This window comes from Ceratotherium simum, chromosome 23 (genome assembly GCF_057802395.1).
Source record: "Ceratotherium simum simum isolate JZ-2026a chromosome 23, ASM5780239v1, whole genome shotgun sequence".
Lineage (NCBI taxonomy): Eukaryota > Metazoa > Chordata > Mammalia > Perissodactyla > Rhinocerotidae > Ceratotherium > Ceratotherium simum.
Window position 1 is genome coordinate 8,220,180 of NC_141922.1, and position 13,915 is coordinate 8,234,094.

Sequence of the window (13,915 nt, forward strand, 5' to 3'; positions counted from 1 at the left end):
TGTCTCAGCTCTGCCTTGAGATATGCCTTTATTAAGAAAAAGGCAACCATTTTATCATGACAAGAAAAACACCACCACGAGTTTTATGAAATTATTTTTTCTCAGTATGACTTTGTAATTGTACATATTATATTCTTAAAAGACTCTCATATTGCAAATAATGACCTCAACAAATCAACAGGTCACAAGAAATCAATATTCAAAGACCCATATAAGAGAAATGAATGGTCCACAATAGAAACAGCTAACAATTATCATTAATTCATTCATCCAAATAACTCTGATTGTGCCCCTATTGCACATGGCACTGGTACACAGAGGTAAGGCCTGGTCCCTACCCCCTAGCAGCTGAGAGCAGGGAAGGGCAGGCAGACTACAGCCCATGGGCAAACCCAGCACCATGCCTGTGTCTGTAAACAAAGCGTGGCCAGGCACAACCACACTCATTCGTTTACATATTGTCTATGGCTGCTTTTCTGTTACCACAGCAGAGCTGAGTAGAATGGACGGCCCACAAAATATTTACTATTCGGCCTTTAACAGAAGTTTGCTGGCGTAGGCTTAGACTTTAGCATAAAGACAACGGCGATACACCTACAGATACACACCTGTTTGTTTCCTAGCTCTGTCTGGTGAAAGGGCCTAGAAGCAGTGACACACCAGAGCCCAGATCTCAGTTTCTAAACACCATTCTACACTAAAAAAAAACAGGGCACTTGTCTAAGAAATGGCTGATGCCAGGGTTAGGGCAAAGCAAGTACAAGACGAGCCTGGAATAAAATGCTGTTAGAAAGTAAAACAAATATTCAAAAAAGTATGGAATGATCCTGTCAACAGGACCCAGGAGCCAGGGTAAAAAGCTCCCGCTGACCCAATGTGGGACAATTTAACTGTCAACTTATACAGTGATAGTACAGGAGTATAACCAACTGAATTAAAGAAGAATCCATGAATTAATACAGATAGATGATGGAGGGAGGGAGGAAGTAGGAAGGAAGGAAAGAAGTAAAGATTTCTCTTTCAGTCGAATGTCAACCAATAAATGTAGATGGAATGACTGAGTTAGAAAATTACCATTTTACAACCATCATAGTAATAATTCAGGTATAAAACATTAATGGATGCTAAAGTTTGTGAGGGAGAGTTTAATGAGGAGCAGAATATTTACATAGTCTCAAAGTATCTCCCCACAAGGGTACTAATTAATTACAAAAGGAAAATAGTAACTTTACAGTGGAGATAACTGGCGCCACTTTCACACCAAGTGATCAAAGGTAACATCACCAATAACAGGGTCAAGTGACACTGACACTGTGTGCCCTCTGACATGATGTACCAAGGAGGACACACCGTCACCTCAGTGAATTCCTGCCAGGAGTGCATAACATGAATTTAATTTTAAGGAAACATTAGACAACTCAAATTGAGAGGCATTCTACAAAAAACTGGTCTCTGCATGCCATGCATGTCATGAAAGGCAAAAGAAGAGAGGAGCTCGTTTGAAGTAAGAGACTAAGGAGGTTTGACAACTAAATGCAATGTGCCATCCTGAACTGGATCCTATAAAGACAAAACTGGAACAACCGGCAAGATTAGCATACGGACTGTAGATTAGATAATAGTACCAAAACAGTGATTAACTTCCTAATTTTGATCACTGTTATCTATAATTGCATATAAGAGAAGGCCCCTATTCTTAGGAAATACACACCAAGGTATTTAAGTGTTTAGGGGTAAGGGGAGACAAGATATGCACCTCACTCTCAAATGAGTTATGAAAATACATATATACACAGAGAGAATGGCAAAGCAAATGTGGGTAAATGTTAACAATTGGTGAATTCAGACAAATGGATATACAGAGGTTCTAGCACTATTCTTTTAACTTTTCTATAAGTTTAAAATGGTTTCCAAATAAAAATTTTAATGCCAGGAAGAAGAAATAATGGTCTTAAAAATGAGAGAGAAGAAAGGAAAAGAGAGATAGATAACCACAATACACCATGCCAAGCAGGAACATGAAGATGTTATGGGAACATATGGGAGACTGGAATTAATAATCTGGGAGAATCATAAAAGTTATACATCCCTGCCCAGTCCTTCCCCCTGCCTGTAGTGATTTCTGCATCCGGCTAATTCCTCTTTAAACAAGACTCTTCAAGAAGGCCCATCCTGGTCCTGCGATAATCTAGGGGTCATTCTCTGAGCCCCTAAAACTTCCATGCAGTCTTCTACCATAGCGCTTAACAGACTCTTGAAATTGCTCCTCTACACATTTATCTCCCCACTGGATTATGAATTCCTTTATAAAAAATGAAGATGAAGATGATGACAAAGATCAAGATGAAGGCAGCAGCAACTATTTACTCTGTACTTTCTACATGCCCGGCATGACACTAAACACTCTTCACACACTTCTCATCTAAACCCCACAAAGACTCCAGAGGGGCTTTATTATTTTATCACCATTCTGTGGTCACGGAAACTGAGGCTGAGAGGGATTCATGTATCTGAGGTCACAACACAAAGAAGTGCCAGCCTGAGATATGAACTCAAGTTTGTCTGACTTAAAACTGTGTTCCTAACCACCCTTTTTCACCAAATAGTCTGAATCTTCTTTCAGTATCATTTTTAGTGAACTGTGGTGTGCACGTGGTAGGCAAACAAAAGATGGAGAGGGATTTCTCTAAGTCTTTTGCTTCTGTTTATATTTACTGAGCACACCCCAACTGAAAGCAAGAGACAGAGGAGGCACAGGCGGTAGGAGAAAACCAGCCCTAAAAAAAGACTGACAGATAATCCACTACACTGTACATAATCAAGAGCTGAAGTAGGAAATTCAGAGATAAGAGATGACATATGAGGAAGAGAAACATAAAATGTAACAATCTCACGTTAGATATAACAAATATATCCTATATATTAAAAATTTATAGTAAAATCATTGTCATTTCACCCTAATGACAACCTACGAGGCAGGCATTACTGCCATGTGCAGATAAGGGAACAGAGGCTCAGAGAAGTAAAGTAACTGGCCCAGAGCACACAGTTCAATTTCACAGTGCAGATACTAAACAAATATTAGCTGAATAAATGAATAAAAAGAAACCTCGGTATAAATTTCTGAGGCCCTATGGACTCTTGATCCAGTATTCAGCTCTGCTAAAAATTACTAAAAATTGAATCATTACTTTGTCCAAAATGTCTTCCAGGTTTGTACCTGGAACTGATCAAGCCCCTCAGCCCACTCAGGTCAATGGACAACTGATGGCAGGAGGAAGCAGGAATTTCCAGACCAGCGACAAAGCTTTTGTTCCTATTGTTTGCGTCCTTACACAAATCAAAGCATTTGACTTAAACATTCCAATGCAAATAACTGCCACGACTATGATTTTCTCCAACCAAATAAACAGATTACAACAGCCAGGAGCCATTAGTCAGACCACCCTAACACTTTCTTTTAAAAGTTTTCAATTCAAAGCTTTGGGAATATTTTTTCTTTAGGGCATAGTAGGCCCTACCATGTAAGTTGGCTGCATGACCTTGAACAAGCTATATATCCCTCTAACCTCCATTTCTTTATCTGTGGAACGAGAACAACAAAACAACTTCACAAGGTGGTCACAGGATGAAAGGGAGTAACGTGTGAAACCTAGCAACGGTGACACATTAGCCACTCAAGAAACGGTGGCTACAAAACAAAAACAAAGCATGATTTTCTGCAAATACTGGTTAGAAAGTACACCTCTTAAACTATCAGAAATATGAAAGATTAACATCAATATGTGAAAATAAAAAGCAACGCAAGCTTGTTGACTGATCCAGACTACGTGGGTTCAGTAGTTACCAGTGCAAACGGAAGAGAGCAACGGCGCTATGCGCAGCGCCATCTAGTGGAAGAAGAGCAGAGCGCAAATGGCGTAAATATTGAAGTAGACGAATAAGGAAAACTGAGAATGAAAACTGCCCGTGAGTCTCCTCTCCATTATAATTTCTCCACAGGAGCTTGAACCAACAGTGACCCCAAGTGTAAGGTTTATATCAAAAAGAGAGATCAAAAAGGTGCTCTTACATACTCATGCTCTTTATCATACCAAGGAAGAACATCAATATATGCCAGGAACACCTTTTAAAGTCCTTAAAATAGCAGCAGGGGCTGATTGGTGAAAAATTATGGAAATGTAAAAAATTATGGAAATTTACAATCATAAGATAGCTTGTGCTTGTGGAGAGAGGCTGCTGTGTCCAGACATGTTTTAAGATATACAGTCATAAAACTGTTTATAGAAGCTTCATTTGTTAATTTAAGGTTCAGGTGCTGCATCTTGAATAGCATAATAAAAACCAATCAGAGCTGCTGCTAATTTTGTACATGATATCAATAAAAGAAGCTTCCTAAAGAACGAATTTCTCCTTCAATATTTCCAGGACTGGAAAACTAAAATCATTTTAATAACATAAAATTACCTTAAGAAATGAAACTAGATGATTTATGTATTAAATTGTTATACACTTGATGCCTGGAAAGTGATGCCAATACACACACATCTGTCTCAGACCATTCTGTAAAAAGAGCAGGTAACGTTTACTAAGCACCTATTACATGTTAGACCTGTACTTATATCTCAAACAACAACCCTACAAAGGAGGTATAAGGTCCCCAACTTTACAGATGGGGAAACTGAGGCTCTGAGAAATTAAGTAACCTGTACAGGGTATAGACTAGAAAGCTGTTGCCTCCCGTCATCAGAGCTCTTTCTGTACAGCTCCTCCTTGTTAAGTAACACTGTTTCCCACGTAAAGGCCATCCACCAGACTTCCCACGCCACCACGGGTCACAGAGTTCCTACCCCATTTTGTTAGGCGACTGTCTGCCCAGCTCACAGATCACCCGTCCAATACCAGGCAATTAATTTTAAGAGCTGCATAATAATTTCCCACGGAAGTCAAACATGAAAATCCAGCCACAGAGAAAGCTTCCACACCTGGTGCTCCCAGCTAAACTGTGTGCTGTCCTGGTGGCGGGCAGATAAGGATTTGAATCCTGGTTTACCACTTACTAGCTGTCTGACCTTAGGCAAATTATTTGACCTTCCTGCCCTCAGTTTTCTCATACGTAAAATAAGGCAAAATGATTTACTCTTTTAAGACTGTTAGAAGAATTAAACAAAACAATGTATATAAAGCATCTAACCCAGAAAAGCTCTTGATAAGCAGTAACTACTATTATTAGCAAGGCAAGTATATTCAAACATACCCCCCTCCCCTTAGAGAGCCAACAGTGCTGTCTACGGGAATATGTTCTTGTGTGTTCGTGGCACTCTTTTTTTTTTCTTTTCTAAGCCTATTTTCAGAAGATGGAGAATTTCTAAACATATCATAAACTGACTATAAATTCCTGATATCCTACTCAAACGCTTCTGTGATAAATAGAGTATTAAAATACCAAGAGCTCTGTGCCTCTATGAACTTCCTTCAAGAGAGAGAGACCTTTATCAAGAATTTGACTTATGAACTTTCTATACAGAAAGTCTTCCTATTTTCTCCTTGACCACTGAAATACACATAATTAAAAATCCTTACCCTTCAACGTCTACTGAAGACTGAAAAGTCTTGCTGGAGAGGAGAGGAAAAAAGTGAGCTCGCCTTTTGGTAAAACACATTGTCAGGAACCTCTTTTAAAAATCTATCATCACCAATGGAAATTCCTAACTGGCTTCCACCATAACGAAACTTTTATTTAAAAACAGACAACACTGTCAAGTTCTGTCCTTGTATCTCTTTTCTGATAGTATCCTATCATAACGCTGCAGACTTGATTTAACGTCTCAGCCTGACTACTTACACGCCGTGCACCTTGACCGGGCAGCGTACTTGGTTTGTGAGCCCAAGACGGCTCACTTGAGAAAACAAAGGAGGCAGGCAGGGGACAAAACCACCGACCTTGCAAGATCCTGTGGAGATTAGAAATAATGCACAGGACGCACCTGGCACAGAAGCAGCCCTCAATTTGGCAGCTTTTATTATAATCATTATCCCCAATGCTAAGGAACACTCGACTTCTATTTTTTTGGTAAAACAATATAAACCATTCTATCTTCACTCAGTGGGAATGATGACAAGCCAAAGGGTCTTGTGATATCAAAGTTGCTGTTGGCGTTCGATCTGCAATCTCAGTCGCCACTCTGGCCGTGGGTGTCAGTCTGGCATCTGAGATCGAAGATTAACTCCTCCAGGTAGGAAGGCTTATTTGGCATGTGACAAGGGCCTCCAATTTCTGGTTTTAATCGGTCCTAAGAAATCTCACTAGAAGTTTAGGGAAGGAGAGCTAATTGTATTACAGTGCCCTGGCTTAATAATTTCCTCAAGAAAGAATAAAAGTAAGTAAACATCTGATTCAAGGCAGATCTGATAACATCTTCTCATTACCTCCCAGAGGAGGACCCCAACTGCTCTACCACATTTAAGGAACATGGAGTGTGCTTCTGCATGTTGAACACTGCATTTCACTAGAACCTTCTTTCACTTAGTTTGCAGAGCTGTTAGAGATTCCATCCCCACCCCCAATTCAGGGGCTCCGAAGCGGTAAAGATCAAAGCTCTTTATTGACTGCTGAACTCCTACTATAATTTCTAATTCCTCTACCTTGATGGTAATTAAAACACAACACTGAAAGGAAGACTGGAGTTTGCAAGGGTTATGTACCAAGAATCACGTGAGGTGCTGAAGCTCACACTCTCCCTGGGAAGACAAGATCCAAATAATACAGTGAGGTGAGGAGCACATCCAGAGTGAAGAACCAGCTGCTCCAGGAGACTAGACAATGGGCGGTCCACCCCATCTGGGGGAGGGAAGTGGTCAGAGGAGATACCTTAGAGAGAAACGTGAAGGATGAAGTATAAAGATGGATGGTGTATAACTCATCTTTCAATCCCAGCACAGGCTAGCGAGAAAAGGACAAACCACACAGAAGAGACCAGGTCCCACCCTCCTCCTGTCATTAACTAAGGGACCATCACCGTGTGACCAGTAACAGAAGCCGCTGTACCTCTGACAGTGAGGGCCGGAGGGGAAAGAACAACGGACCTGGAGAAGAACAAAGCTCCAACCTTCACTCGGACATTTTACAAGTACGTTGTCACCTTGGGTAAGTCATTTCAGTTGCTGGAGTCTCCGTTTCCACAACTGACCAGTTGGGCTAATAACCTTTACATTCCTGGCTGATCCCAGCATTGAGATTATAGACGTGACCAGGTACGGAGCAGTGCCTCGGAAATGTTTGCAGGCTGCCTTAGTTAAATCTAAACCACCTAGTCACCAAATATTTCGAAAGGATAGTGGAAGGACTAATAAGACATTCCTTAGGAAAGAAGAGGGCATCTCTAAACTTACAACTCACTCTCAAACTAACGCAAATGAGCGCAGGAGTTTCTCAAAGCACAGACCGTGTTCTCCCCTCCCCCTCCAGGACCAGCACAACACCTGGCACAGGAGGGTCCGGTAACCACGCTACTCACGTCCAGATGCCCACACTCAAATCACTGGACCATTGTGGACCATACACACCACAGGACATTCAGAAATGGCTTATCTCAAAATGTGAGGCATGGCATCCACTTTCTCACAAAAAACAAAAACTGATAACCCTAGGAAAAACAATTAAAAACTAAATAACCACATCTTCCTCTGGACGAAGCAGAGAATTGCACACTATCGCAGGAAGGCACCACACCTCAATATGATTCTGCAATTCTTATTCTCTTTCTTCTCTCTTACTTTACACGCCTGACAACATTCAAGCAAATCAAAAATATTTTCCAAAAGGGGTCCCCAAAAATGAAACTTGAAGCCTTCTGGTTTTGTGGAACAAAGAGATGCACATGGGGCAAAGTAATAATCCTCCCTTAATACATGTGTACCTCTCACATAGACCCTGAGTAATGCTAAGAGCCGTAATAGTAGAAAAATTGATGTGATATGAAAAATAATTATTTTGAAAAGCCACCAAAAAACTTTATCAATCTGGACACAAATAGACCACCTTAATCTTGAGTCCTCTGCTCCACTTCCCTTGTAACCAACTACTAAATAGAACTTGGCAGTGAACCAGCCACCAATCCATATATTATATCAGATAATTAAAAATACAGGGTTATGTAATCTTATTTAATGGTTACTTGGCTTGGATTGAAAACCATCCAAAGCAATACCAGAGAGCTGGATTAAATTATAACGCGTAAGACATTTCTGAAGATATTTTTTAGTAAGAGTCAGCACATCCCCTACTAGCAAATATAATATAAAACATGAAATACTACTTTCATCTCCAATTAACCTCCTTGGCAAGAAATTGCAATGTCAATTCACTCTACAGACACTTGCGTGTATGGGGGGTGGGGGAGAGAGAATACCAAAGGCTAGATTCTTTCATTCCGCTTTAACAGCAAGTAAACATTACCTATTACTTTTGGTAAAAAAACAAAAGTATTCAATATTGGGGGGGTGGGAGGAAGGAGAACCAGTTATCATGAGAAAATAAAAATAAAAGTCAGCGACTGATGCCCATCACAAAACACAAGCCTGGAAATGTATAAAAACCGACCTACATTAGCATAGAAGCATATATTTTGATGTCATCCCAGCTCAAGTTCTTACTTAAAGATTATTAGGAAAAAAAAGTAATTCAGCTAGGAAGTTGATCAATGCTGACAAATACTGATTTTTTTAAAAAAATGACAACATCTCATTTATAAACTATTTCATTATCATGTGTTGATTACTAAAGTAATATATTAGTCACAGGAGGGCTTTAATTCAAAAGTGCCTCTTGGCCTGAGCATTAAAATCCTGTACGATAAACCCACCACGAAGTTGTGTCTTCAAAGAAGACCACCAGACAAGGATAGAAAGAAACTTTTTTAGAAAATCAAGATAAGTCAACGAAAAACAAGCATATTAATTATATTGATTTCTGCAGGGTTTTAAATTACCATGTGCAAAGTGTTTTGTTCCATCTTTTCCGGGACGCATAAGTAGCAAGAACAACAGCCTTAAGAGACAGAAGACCTGAGTTCATATTAAATCTATCTCAGTTGCCTACAAGCTTACATAGCTGGGGTCCTCAGCTCTCGCCCCTGAAAAATGAAGACATCAATGTCTGCCTCACACGGCTGAGAATGGAACTAGACGGCGTGTGCCTTAAAAAGCCTTGGAAACTTTAAAACACTATGCAAACATGAGGTATTGTTAGCACTGGGAGACGGTAACCATAAAACATACCTATTACATGCCACTCCACAATAAAATAAAGATTTGCATTGCTGACCCCTCATCACCGTACAAGTTAGAGCCGTAATACCAATTCCAGTACGGAGATTCAGAATAACCTCCGAAAAAAAATAGTTCCCTTTAGAGGCAAACAGTCAAAAATATGGCTAAATAAGAATAAAAATGCTTTCCTATAGCCAATAACAAGATAGATTTAAAATCAAAGCTTCCTAATAACCATTCAAATTCAGATTTAAGACACTGTTTTAGAAATGCACTTATAATTTTGGAGTTACATAACAGAGCATAATTAATATTTTAAATGATAGGGCTTTGCATTCTGGATATCAGCCTATGATTTAAGGGAAAAACATTTTAGTCTGAAGTAATCTATATTAACAGTAACAAGAGCATCTGAGGGGCACCTCTTTCTTGCTTCACATAACGGTTCAATGTGAGAAATGTACTTCTTACAAGAATTACATTTGTGATGGAAAAGTAAGGTAATCAAGTTTAACATCTAAAAAAACACTAAATGGCAACATTGTCCAACATCTGTTTCAACTGGAAGCCATTAACACTAGTAAAAACACCGAAACCAAAAGAATTTTCAATGTATTAGCAACACAATACTATGGTAACATGGCACAGAAAAATAATTGACTTTTAAAATAACTCATTACACTTTTAGTTAAACTGTTTCCTTAATTGAGTACAACATAACTTTGATTCAGCTTCTTCATTAAGAAAAACGCACTTGATTCCACAATCCAGAGTATTTCTAATGCCACTGATCTCACACAACGTACAAAGAAATTTCTTACAGAGATGACAGCCCAGCAGGCAACAAAAGATATATGTAAATCATAGAAAGCAAGGAGTACCAACCTAACTGTAGAACCGTTCAGAAGAGCATAGGAATAAAACTTACAATTCTTTTTCTCTTATTTAAGAATGCATGCCCATTACTTTTTCACAAGCCCATTTTATTAAAGAAATAAAAATAAGACTGCAATTAAAATAAAATGGGAAAGCTCTGTAAACTGATTTCTGCTCAACAATTCAAATATCATGCTTAAATTCTTGGAGAAAGTGAGGCTCTCTACCACCACCATCAACCGACAACACACACACCCTACTCTGAAGAACTGGTTGCAACAGGCAAATAGCAGAAGCCATTGTTTTAAAATATAGATATCTATATACAAATAGAATATGTCTGCCTCATCTTTCACTTCCAACAATAAAAGAGCCAAGGCCAGCATTCAGATCAGCAGACCCGATTTAACTCGGGAACCACAGACTGCCACTGCACAGAGTGATTCACCCACAAGATAACAGATCCAACCAGATAATATTTCTGCCATCGCCCAGAGAAAAAGCAGACTGGTGGCCCCCAAACCCATCTTTATCTGAAACATGTATTCCAGATACAGGAGGAATAGAGGGCTGCTCCCAGCAAGGAAGGCTTAATTTACCTTCCATCCCAGAAGATTACTCAGGAAGCCCGAGGAGGAACAAGCCAGGGAATACTGTCCTGGGTAGGCACGCCTCCATACGCCCCTGTATCCCTTCGTCCTTTACTTCCCAAGACTGTTCACACCCTGAGCTGGCTGGAGTAATGCTAAAATGGCACAAGCAGCAAAGACTCCTTGGCCAGTGTTCTGAACCCGGAGCCAGCCCCCAATGATGGTGACCCGCCCAGAGCTTCCCAGAGAGAGGACAGGCAAGCCAAGAAGGGGGCTCTTGTGTGGGCTTCTTCTCCCCTACTGACCCCTCCCAGGGCCAGCCTGCATGGCTTGGCACGAGCTGCCCACCCCCAGGGAGGGCAGACTGCCCCTTCAGGGTGCCTGGAGCCTGGACATGGCAAAAAAAGAGGGATAGGAGAGGGAACTGGGCTCGGCCATTAGGACCGCTAGGTCCTTCTCTATGATGCTTGGGGTCTGACCCCAAACCTCCTCCAAGGTCCTCAAACTTCACTAACTATGCAAGCACCTGTTCCCTTCACCTCTTCTGCATGTGATCCTCTCAAATCCTTCCATTTTCCTCCAGTTCCTTAGACAAACCAAACACAGTAGTTCCGAGTCCCTCCACTCTCCCCTCCAATAAGGTAATTCGATCCCCGCCCCAAGAAAGCCCCCAGATGTTCGCTGTCCCCCACCCAGAAGTTTCCCCCGGGTATCCTCGTGTCCCCAAAGATTTCCTCCAAGTCTCATCGAAACGCCCCAGGCTTCTCCTTCCTTCCCAAGTCTCCCAAAGGCACATCTCGGGCTCTGCCCAGGCGTCCCCTATTTCCCCAGGTCCGCACCCACACGCCCCCAGATTGCCACCTGGGTCCCCTCCAGTGTCCCCGAGGTCTCCTTCCAGCCCCCCCGCAGTCCCGCCTGCCGGCGCCCGGCGCTGCTCCCGGGCCCGGCCCCCACGGCCGCGGCGACAGCGAGCGGCCGGCGCGCGCTCACCTTGGCTCACCAGCCGCAGGGCGTGCGTGAAGGAGGGGTCCAGGGAGTCCTTCTCCGCCATCAGCTCCGGCAGGTACTTCTCCTCCATGCTCGCCGGCCGCCCGAGCCCGGCACGCGCACCCGAGGCGGGCGGGCGGCGGCGGCCGCGCGACCCCCGACCTCGCCCGCGCCCCAGCGGCGCGGCAGCCGGGCCACACGCCGCGGCGGAGCCAAGCCGGGCGGGCGGCCGGGCGGCGGCGGCACGGGCGGCGCAGCCCGGTCCCCAGGGTGGCCGCTGCCTCCGGGACGCGGCGCCCGCGCTCCCGCCGCGGGCCGAGGGCAGCGGGCGCGGGCGGACGGGCGCTCGGCGAGCCTGAGGCGGTCCCGGGCGAGCCCAGCCGGCGCCGGCGCCCCTCAGCGCCACCCGCACGCCGCGCGCCGCCCCGCGCTCTGAGCCGCGCGCCCGCCCCGCCCCGCCCCTCCCCTCCCGCCCCTCCTCCCCGCCCGGCCCCCGCCGCGCCTGCGCGCTGCGCCCCGCGCCCCGCCGCCGCCTCCAGGGGCCGCTCCGGGCACCGCGGCGGGCGGCGGGCGGCGGGCGGCGGGCGGCGGGCGGCGGGCGGCGGGGGGCGGCGTCCCGGGTCCCTCCTGCAGGCCCCGCGCTCTCCTCCAGCCCCGGAGCGCGGGGGCAGCCCCGCTGCGCGGTTACGGCATTGCCAAGCGCGGAGACTGGGACGCTGGAGCCCAGAGAGGTCAAGCGGCTCGCCCAAGGTCACCCAGCGAGCGTTCCCAGGAGGAGGGCTGGGCACTCGGACCCCGGCTCAGCGGCCGGGCCCGGAGAGAGGACGGGGAGGGGAGCCCCGGCTCGCCCCTGCGGGCTCTGGGGAAAGGCACCGGGGCGAGCCGCCCTGCTTTGTAAGGCTCCCACGACTTCCCTAACTTATTTCGCTTTGTTGTCCCCTCCTGTTTGCAAGGGGGTGACGTGGGCGCGCCGTCCTTCCTCGGCGCCCGCGGGGCTCTGAGCGCCAACCTCGGGACCCTCCGTGCCGAGGTCGGTTACATAAAAGCGCGTGCCCTTCAGGGCGTCTTTGTCATCCCGCCTTGTTGCCCTGCCGGGTTGTCATTCTCTTCGCCCGTAAACCGGCTGTGCCTGGATGTGGATGAGGGAGCCGCGCCCAGCCTGTCCCCTCGCTGGGAGAGGCCCCTGGACGCACGTGGGTGCTGATGTCCTCTGTCCCTCTCTGCCCCCCCACCCAGTAAACTCTCCCCCAGGCTGTTTTCAGATTTCCCGAGCATGTGAAGTAAATGTCCCCCAGCAGGCCAAAGAATCCCGTCTGAGTCTGTCCTGCCTTCCCCCCAAATCCCCACCACGAGTCCTGGCCTCAATGTCACCTTCCCTGGATAGCCTTCCAGGACTTCCCCAGCAAGGGCAGTCACTGCTCTGTGTCCCCCCAGCGCTGGTCAGCCCTCAGTCACAGCTGTAATTCTGTTCTCTTCAGACCGTGAGCATCCCACAGGCAGGGCTAGAGTTTTGTTTTGATGGGGAGGGTCCTCAGCAGGGGCAGGTGTGGGGGCACCAGAAATGTTTGTTGAAGGAATAAGCCAGTGGCATGCCACTCCTCTGGCCAGCGGCCTGGAGCTGAATCTTACTCACAGCCCCCCAGGAAACCCCCTCTGCTCATGATGCAAATAGAGGCAGCTTGACAACCAGAGATGCTAGGAGTGGAAGTCAAGGAGCTCCAGGCTGCTCCAGGCCCAGCCCCTAGTACCCATCTGCCCTCATTCTCAAGCACACCATCCCCTGTTCCACCCCTAGACTGACCTGCCTCCCAGCTAAGGTGCCATTTCAGAGTCCCCAGTAAGAATCTTCTTCATGTCCCTCCTTGGTCTAAACTTGCAAGAGGCAGGCAAATGAGACAGTTAAATATGTAGCCTCTGGGACCAGACAGCCTGGATTCGGAATCTTGGCTCTGCTGCTTACTAGCTGTGTGTCTTGGGCAAGTTACTTCACCTCTCTGTGCTTCAGTTTCCTCAGTTGTAAAGTGGACATGATAATAGAACCTATTTCGTACGAGAGTGCTGAAGATTAAACATGTCAACTCATAATGAAATCCCCCCAACAGTCTCAGCACATCATAAATGCTTAGCTGTTCTTTGTTGGGGTTTTTCCCCCTGCATGGCTGCTCTCAGGTCCTCTGAACCTCTCCTTCCCC

At 45.3% G+C, this 13,915-nt stretch overlaps 1 protein-coding gene across 2 annotated transcripts in view; it reads right to left on the reverse strand.

Moving 5' to 3' along the window:
* The window catches only part of KHDRBS3 (KH RNA binding domain containing, signal transduction associated 3), a 184,136-nt gene extending 172,068 nt beyond the window's left edge, over positions 1 to 12,068 (reverse strand). The window contains exon 1 of one of the 2 annotated variants that reach the window (XM_087447417.1): positions 11,727 to 12,068. In XM_087447417.1, the coding sequence (XP_087303543.1) occupies positions 11,727 to 11,814 (88 nt within the window). In that variant the 5' untranslated portion in view covers positions 11,815 to 12,068. The remainder of the gene's footprint in view (positions 1 to 11,726) is intronic. The other variant, XM_087447416.1, reaches the window with a different exon arrangement.
* Positions 12,069 to 13,915: the final 1,847 nt, after the last annotated feature.